The sequence below is a fragment of the Verticillium dahliae genome, genomic scaffold, assembly GCF_000150675.1.
Source record: "Verticillium dahliae VdLs.17 supercont1.23 genomic scaffold, whole genome shotgun sequence".
Classification (NCBI taxonomy): Eukaryota; Fungi; Ascomycota; class Sordariomycetes; order Glomerellales; family Plectosphaerellaceae; genus Verticillium; species Verticillium dahliae.
In genome coordinates, this window is record NW_009276931.1 from 218,837 (window position 1) to 227,572 (window position 8,736).

Here is an 8,736-nt window from a genome sequence, read left to right on the forward strand (position 1 = left end):
GACCTCCACCACTAGCACCAACAGTAAACACAGGCCTTGATGAGACCCCGTCTCAGCCACCAAGGCCAGGTCATTCCAACCAAAGCTCGAAATTGGTGTTGAGCTGAAGTCCCCGCGATTGGCGTTGAGTCTACTTAATTAAACATGGCGACTGTTGAGAGGGCTTCACTGCTTATGTGAACCCCAATCCAGTACTTCCGCTGTGCTTGCGAGCTCTGAATAGGTAGGGTATCTGATAAGTCTTGTGATAGTTGATTCTTGTATCTGAGTTACTACTACCTACGTGAGTCAGATATACCTATCTGCTCTTAGCGATCACGTAAGCCGTAGTTCACGTGCTCCTGAGAGCAGTGGATCCTAGATATCCTAGATACCTTAGATATCGCTATCCTAACTATAGAGTTCCCTAATATTAGTTTTATATTAGCTCTTCTTTTCTTTATAGGTAGAATAGCCGTAAGGACTAATATTAGGAGCTATTACTAGGGTTAATAGCTGCTCTATCGCGCCTATAATTCTCTAGTCTCTAGCGCGTTAGATCTACTCTTTTAGTTTTAAAGTAAATAACTTAATAATAGGAAAATAATAGGAAATAATAATTAGAAATAAGGAAAAATATAGCTTAAGCCTATTATTCCTATAAACGTTAGGCCTCTAGTTCTTAGCGCTTTAGAATAGTAGTATTATCTATAAATAGCTCTTTAAGGAAATAAATTAAATTATAATTTAAATAATAAGAATAGGCCTCTAAATCCTAGAAATAAAGGAAATAAATTAAAATCTAATAATAAATAGTACTCTTATAATTATTAAATATATACTCCTAAGGCCTCTAAATCCCTAATACGCTAATAGAATATAATAAAATAATTATTAGCTTTTTATAGAATCTATTAGAATAATTCTTAATAAATTAAACTACCTTTTAATAAGAATAATAGGATTAAATTACTTTAATTAAATAAGTTTTATAGAAGATCTATATATCTTATTAATAAGTTTTAGTAATTCTATTCTATTAACCTTTCTCTTTCCCTATATTAATTTCTTTAATTTTTATAAATTAGCTTAATATATATAAATAATACTTATATAATTAATAAAAACTTATTTTTATTATTCTTATTTATTTATTTTCTTTCTCGTTCTAGCTACGATAATACCTCTTAAGCGTAAAACCCCTATATTTAAGCCCCCTAAAACTAAGAGAATAGCTAAATATAAGAATATAATTAATATTAATCGTAAAAGCTATTAATTTAGTAAATAATATATATATATAGTAATATTTATAAAGTTCCCTATCTAGGTTACTTTAAATCTTATTTTATAAATAAATAAACTAAAATTAGTATTTTAAACGTATATTACGATCTCGATCTTAAAGGATCCTATTATTATAAATATACCTCTAAATATTCTTATAAACTAATATAAGCTCTTACGATCTATATTTCCTATATTTATAGCTCTAATAAGTATTATCTTTAATCCTATTAATATATTTAAGCTCGCTATAAAGTTTTTAGCCGCTTATAATAAAAAGAATTAAGCTATAAGTTCCTATTCCTTTCTATTCCCTTAATTATCTAATTATATAATTAATTAATAATATAATTATAGGATCTAGAGAAATAGCGTACTCTCGTTAAAAGTATATTATAGATTATTAAAGAGGAGGACGCTAAAAGGGGTAATAACTTTAATAAAAACCTTAATAATCTTAATAATATTAACTATAAAGCGGCTAAGCGGGCTATAGCTCTATAGCTCTTTAACTACCTCTAATAGGACTCCCTAGAGCGATTAGACTCGGATTCCGAGATATTAGAATCTAAGGCTTAATCGTTATATAGCGGATCGTTTATTTTATTAATTTAATAATTAAAAGGTAGCTATTTTTACTACTAGTATGTGATTCCTTGTGGGATTGCCGCCAGTTTTGGTAGGCAGGCACCGCCATCTTGGGAGGCTTTTCCACGTCAAGAAAGGTATCCACACTGAGTCAGCCGAACCACCGCTTTCCCGAAATGGTCTCCAGTCTCACCGCCTACTCAATTGATTGATGACCTTCCGTCCAAATACAGGTCCCTCAACTGGTCCTATTTCCGACCGCTTGCCCGATTGGGTCAGGTCCCTCAACTCGGCCCTGAGCTACCGTTCATCATCCGTTTTCTGTCAAACGGCCAGATGTCTGCTCGACCTCCGTCTATCGTCTCTCCTTTTTCTGAATCCATCTTTCTGGTGTCCTCATCGCAGTCCTATTCCAGTTTTGGCACTCACAGTATCTTGGTCCGTAATGAAGGTCTTTTAATTTCCCCGTCCTGGGCGTGTTCCACCTTTCGTGCTCTCCGATCAAGTTGGTGTTTAGAATCTGCTTGCTGCCTCACTTTGTCTTCTGCTTCTTGTCTTGTTCATGTTGTGGTTTACCTCAGCACCTGTAATTTTTGGTCTTGAACGTATTACGATTGCGATTGATCAATGCCTCCACCCTCCAAAGTGCCACGGCGGGCTATGCAGCGACGACATGTTCGCCGCAACAAACCCTCCATTGGGAGTATAGCGCCGACCATCCAGACCCCGTTCGCTCGATCAACCCTGGAGGTAGCACGAGGTGTTGACCGCGACCAACACGAAACCGACGGCCAAGACTCCGACGTCGACATCGGAACTGACTCTGATGGAGATTATGATAGCAATCACGACCGTCAGTCAAGGAATCCACACAGAAAGGCATCGTCGAAGCCTACAAAGTCGACTCGGCCTCTTCCCCTGGAGCAGCAAGAATCAGACTCGGACATTGATTCAAGCACAGAGTCTGAGTCTGATGCCGAGAGCTTTGCTGAGTCGGGATACTTCTCTGGCGAGGAAAATCCGGACGAGGTTGCTGGGTTTTACGGCAGCCTCATCGCGCAGTATGCAGAGGAAGGTCCGATCATGGCCAACCATGGCGAAAACACCAAAAAGATGACCCGCCCGGAGGAGAGACGATGGATTGAGTATGTTATTGGCCCCTATGTCTTTGATCCATTGCTCAAGTTGTGCCAGGTTCTGCCGAGCTGCCAAGCTGGAACAGCACGAAGCCATGGAGGCATGCAAGGCCTCCATTTTCAAGGCTTACCTGTTCTGGAGAACGAGGAACTCTAGAATCAAGAAAGAGTCTTCGATTATGACGTACTGGAATGTTCTCAGCATGGTATATGCTGAAAGGACCAAACGTTACATGGATGGCGGTGTTCTGTACGACATTGGCAATGTTGTTCCTCCCATCTGTTTCTTGACTGCTTTCAGATGCTAACATGAATGCCAGTGGATCCATACGTCCCTCACTCCTGAATTCGATTTGGATACATCTAAGAAAGAAAAGTCTGGCCTTTTTGTCGAGGACTTGGACTTGATCCTCCACTTTCACTACGTCCGCGACGAAGAACTCTACACACACGAGAGGTTGCGTGTTCAACTCGCACTCATTCTCATCATCGCTGGCGCCACTGCCACAAGGCCGGATGCGCTGATCGGTAAAGTGCTATACAAGCACATCGAGTTCCAGCTCTTTCCTCCCGCCGCCGAAGGGCAGCGTCCACGCCTTGGACTGGTGTGGAACTTGGAACACGTCAAGAGATCTGCCGGTGTATCAGAGAAAAAGGTCTTTGGCTTTCACGAAGAGGACACGCTCCTGCATGATCCAGTGCTTCATACGCTGGCCTTGGCGTTCGCTGATGACGCATTTCTGAATGGGTTCTCTGGGCCCGAACAGATTTACGATCTGGTCGTTCCGCCGCGGTCAGACCGGTTACGGCTTTTGTGGAAGAGGGACTGGGCTGAGCGTCCGATATTCCGTACCACGGAGGGTCTTCAAATGGCTCTTGACAAAGCCCTCACGTACAGTAAAACTCGCGGACATTTGATACGACTCGGCCGAGCACTGGGGTATGCAAAGAAGCTTGAATTTTACGACCTTCGTCGTGGCTCTGGAAAGAAGTTGAACGGTATGACTACCCCGCAGAACAATTGTAATCTTACTAACAACGTACAGAGGCGCTCACTCCAGAGGAGCGAAATAAATCCATGGGACACCGGCTGGGAGACTCGTCCACTTACGTGCGATATTACATGGGCGATTTCATTGGTTCCGACAACCAGTCCATAGTGTTTGGAAGCGACCCACAAACGGACATGCTTCATCTCATGGGCCGACTGCAACGTCATGGCGATGCCCCAACAAGACTGACCGTCGATCAGAAGCTCGCCATTCAAGAAGACCCAAAACTAGCCAGATACCTCCAGAAACGAGGCAGAGCTATGGAAAGATTTAAATCGGAAGGATATCGTTCGTACACAGCTGCGAAAGACACAATTGCAGGGAAACGATACAGCATGTAACGTTATCGAAAGAAGACCGAAAGCTTGAGGAAAACGTTGACAGCCCGCTGCCTGGAGCGTGCCATCAGGGAGTTCCACGATACCATCCATGCCAAGGAGGTTGACCGACAAATGCAGGGAACGAAGCCAGACGTGGAGCTGCTGGCGCCCTCGAATATCAAATACGAGCTTCGGGAGAGAGCCGAAGTCGCACGCCTGTTCTCTCAAGCTGCGGACGCGTCGAACAGAGAAGAGCTCCACCAACTACGATTGAACCTCATCGTGGCACTTTCTCATCTCGGCAAACGGCGTGAGAGCCCATGCCGTCGTCAAGCACGACAGAGTGCTGCCAAAACTAAGTCAAGGTCGGCAAAGATTTGCGTTGACGCCCAGCTCGAACCTGTTTTGCAAACTGTGTCGGAGACGAAACCCGATATCCCCAGAGGCCTGGACCATCTGACTGACTTGGCACCTCTCGACCGGCAGCAGGATCTGCATATTTGTCCCTTTTGCAGATGGGAAGATGCAGAAGTCGGGACAAACCAACGGGAAAAGACATGGCGCATTGACAGTTTGGGGAGGCACATCCGGTGTGTGCATCTTGAAAGGCTGGCTATGCCTTTTACGTGTCCGTATGACGGGTGCCAGGCGGTGCTCGGGACCGCGGAACATTTCATGAGTCACGCCGCAAGGGAGCATAAGGTGTGTTTGCCAGCATCGGTACTACCAAGGTAGCCTCAGTACATAGTTCATTATCTAGGTCTTCCGCTATTGGGTTCCGTGAAATGCAGTCGTCAAGAATCAGGGCCCACGTCGAATGCCGCTCATGATGGCTGGTTTGAAAGTATCGAATTCGAAGGATTTACGGCAATCATTATTTGATTTGTTGCAGTTGAATCGATTGATACTATGTCAGCTTACAGATATTGACCTTGCGAGCCAGGTAGAGTTTCCCATATGCCCAGTTAACAGTCCAAAGTGCCTCGATGCCCTTCATCGGAGTCACGATCGAGAAGCTCAAGCCCATCCGAAGAAGCTATCGGACCCTTCATCCACCATTGCCTCAGAGCTTGAAATAGTCGATTAATCCAAACCAATGTCTCAGTGCAGCCATCATGTAAGGCATAGGCTGCAGAAGTAATCTGGCTTGTCAGCAAGGCTCGCACGATTGTGTCTAAGACTTACAGATGGTATCGCAAGCTTCAAAATAGGTCGATTGTCCGAAGCATTCGCTTTATTCCAAATCATGGCACATGCCAGTATCATAGCACCCGTAGATAGTATCTGGATCGAAAGGTGACCCGTCAACTTGTAAATCCCTGGGGTATTACGCAAGGTGTTGCCGCCCGGTCTCCCCTCAGTGCCCCTGGCTTCCCAGATGAACACAATCCATTGCGTGACCATAAAGATACGGAACATGCTGGCACCGGTGACTAGTATCGCGCAGCCAAGAGTTGGGTTCTCCATCAGAAGAATGCCCACCAGCGACACAGAGAAGCAAAGTACCAAAACGCATGCTAGGATAAGCGGATGGAACGCCCGCCGAGTTAGATACCAAGATCCGCCCATCCAGAAACACTAGGACTGTCAGTTACGGATTATTGGGAGGCATAAAGTACGCTGACCTGTCCGGCCATGCCGAGAAGCACCACTGACCCAGATACAGTCAGTGGTCGTGACCCGTATTCGACTTTGGAAGTCACTCCAAGCCCGAGGGCAACACAGAGGATAGCGACACCGTGGATGAAGGCAACAAGCACGAAGCGATGATGATGTATCGTACTCAGAGGTTGCATTGGACCTGGAACACTGGGACCCTTCCTGTAAATCTGATAGAGGGAACATAAACGAAGAATGGAGGCCCCAACGCTGGTCCAACATGAAATGCGGAGGAGAATGTGAAAGTAGTCAGCAAAATCCATCCTGGATGAGTTCGACGAGTGTCGATATTATTTCATGCTTCTGTAAATATTTCAGCTTCTGGTCTATATGTATGCAATGACTGGAAAGCTACAGAGCACCTCCTTTGACCCGCCCTTGGCTAGAAGATCCACTTGTTGCTGGCCCTGTGTTGAGACCCAGCAGAGTATGAGCCAGAGACCGCTATGCCTATATGTGGAAGTCCCCAGGCAGCTGATCGTCACTGCTAAGAAACCCAGCAGCTTACATGGATGCCAACAAGGCAGACTGGGAGGGTCCCCTTACCCTGACCTGCTATGATGCTCCTGTAGACGGAGCAGAAAGGGGGTGAACCAGGGGGTGGGGGACAGTAGAGCAACACTGGGGCGTCGGGATAGGGGGCGGCCTCGTCACCCTCAGGCAAGGGGTGGAACTCCAACAGTCTGCATCATATGCTCTACGGCTGGCTTCGGCAGTTGGACTTCCCGTCTCATCCTAGGCCTCCTCCGTTGCTCCACACGTACCAGGTCTAACGGTTGAGAGGAGAACGGGAGGGTTAGGAAACCCACTCAGGGGCTGTACAGTGACTCTACGTGCGGCTACCCTCCCGGGTATGATGTGGGAGTCAGGGAGGCATTACCGAGCCTTCCCGGTCTGACTTTGCCCAACCGTTATGGACGAAGAGAGGGGTGAAAAACATCCCGTGACTAGATACATAAAGGGCTCCGTTATCCCCCCTTCATCCTCCCTTTTCATCCCCTCCTCTTCATCCCCTCCTCGTCATCCTACCATTGATCAACCCTAGCCATCATCCCACCTCAAGCTGCGAGCTGATTGTTGGTTATCTGTAATGGAGTCTCTTCTGATTTCTCAGAATCGCCAGCCCTCGATCTATACCGACACACGCAATATCGACAGCTGCTCTTCACAGAATTCTTCTCAAACAAGCGGTGAAAGTCACCATTGCGGAGAAATGGAGTTCCCTCGTGAGAGCCCTGACCTCTCGCGCGAGAGGCTTGTTGGTCATTCTCGGGCTCTTCATTCTATCCTCAGCAGTTCATCAGACCACCAAGAGCATCAAATCATCGATGACGACTGTTCTGCCACCGACTCAACGGCTGATACAATATGCGCAACAGATGACCGTCGCTACCTTTTGGAGACTCAGACTGCATGTGATGCCTTCCATGCCGCCGAAGCGATGATGCTGCTAGCTTGCACCCCAACGGAGAACAGACAGCCAGCCGAAGTATGCCCAGCACACCATTCTGAGGCCAAGGGCGTTCAGCATACAACCAGAACAGCGGCACAGGCTATCTCCGGATCAAGACAGCCTCGCTTCAGTCACGATTACCAACATCAGTACCCTGCAAACACTACCGTCGGATCTCGTCCAATACTACGTCCCAACCAACCCAGTATTGCTTCGTCGAAATTTCAGAAGCATGCAAGGGCCATCGGACGACAATACTTTCCATGGACCCCAATACTTGTGAAGGATCGTGAGCGATGCCTTCGTGCGTGTCGGCGGTTCAACCGATTCTTTGCGGAAGAAAACGTCCCATCTAAGCTGTCTTCGCTTCTTTTCCGTCCCATTTTTCAGCCGTCCGAACCGACGCAAAGTCCGCCATTTCTTGGCGGCAAGATCGGAAACAACGTTACCGTAGCACCTTATTTCATGTGCGAGTACGGATACAACATATGCATCGGAGACAATGTGCGCATAGGCCAAGACTGCACGATCAACGATGCGAGCCGCGTCATCATCGGAAACAATTGCGTTCTCGGGCCCCGCGTGATGATACTGACAGAGCTACCGACTGAACGCAGGGATCGGAGAGTAAACCACAGCTCTTGGCATGTCCAGGGCGTCAGGATCGAGAATGACTGCTGGATAGGAGCAGGGGCCATTATTTGCGCTGGTGTGTGTATAGGAGAGGGCAGCACTGTCCTGGAGGGCACTGTTGTAACGAAGGTGAGTGAGATCAGCCTCCGATACAACAACGAATTATTGATATTTTGGTCACAGAACGTTGTGCCAGGCGACAGAGTCGCCGGGAATCCCGCAAGGGGTTTACAAAGTCAATAAGAACGAGAGAAGCCAAAGTCTGGTCAGGTTGGCGCGGGGCTGTGTGCTACAGGACTGTTAACAATCAGATGTGACTCGGCTTTAGAAGCCGGTGGATAACTTATCAAAACAATGAATAGCTACACTGCCCAAGTCGGTACGATTCAGTATCCAATGTGTCAAATCCGGCATTTTCGCGGAGGTAAATGATCGAATAAGCCTGATCACATAAGTCAAATGAATCTTCTGGCTCGTTGCCAGTAGATCAGGTAGAAAGGCTGAAAATTGTGACAACGCTAATGGAGCTGAAGTCATCGCCTTGGTGCAAACATCATGATCGGGTATGCTTTGTCGGTCGGTACATATATATCAAGCTTCACGAGTTCTGGGTCCTCGACATGTCCAAT

General features: G+C 46.5%; 1 protein-coding gene across 1 annotated transcript; it reads left to right on the forward strand.

The window, feature by feature from the left end:
• Window positions 1-7,234: 7,234 nt before the first annotated feature.
• On the forward strand, window positions 7,235-8,535 carry VDAG_09123 (maltose O-acetyltransferase; the record flags this gene model as incomplete). Its single annotated transcript, XM_009655425.1, has 2 exons — window positions 7,235-8,236; window positions 8,470-8,535. The coding sequence occupies 2 exons, from the start codon at window positions 7,235-7,237 to the stop codon at window positions 8,533-8,535; spliced, it is 1,068 nt and encodes a 355-aa protein (XP_009653720.1).
• Between the last annotated feature and the right edge of the window lie 201 nt (window positions 8,536-8,736).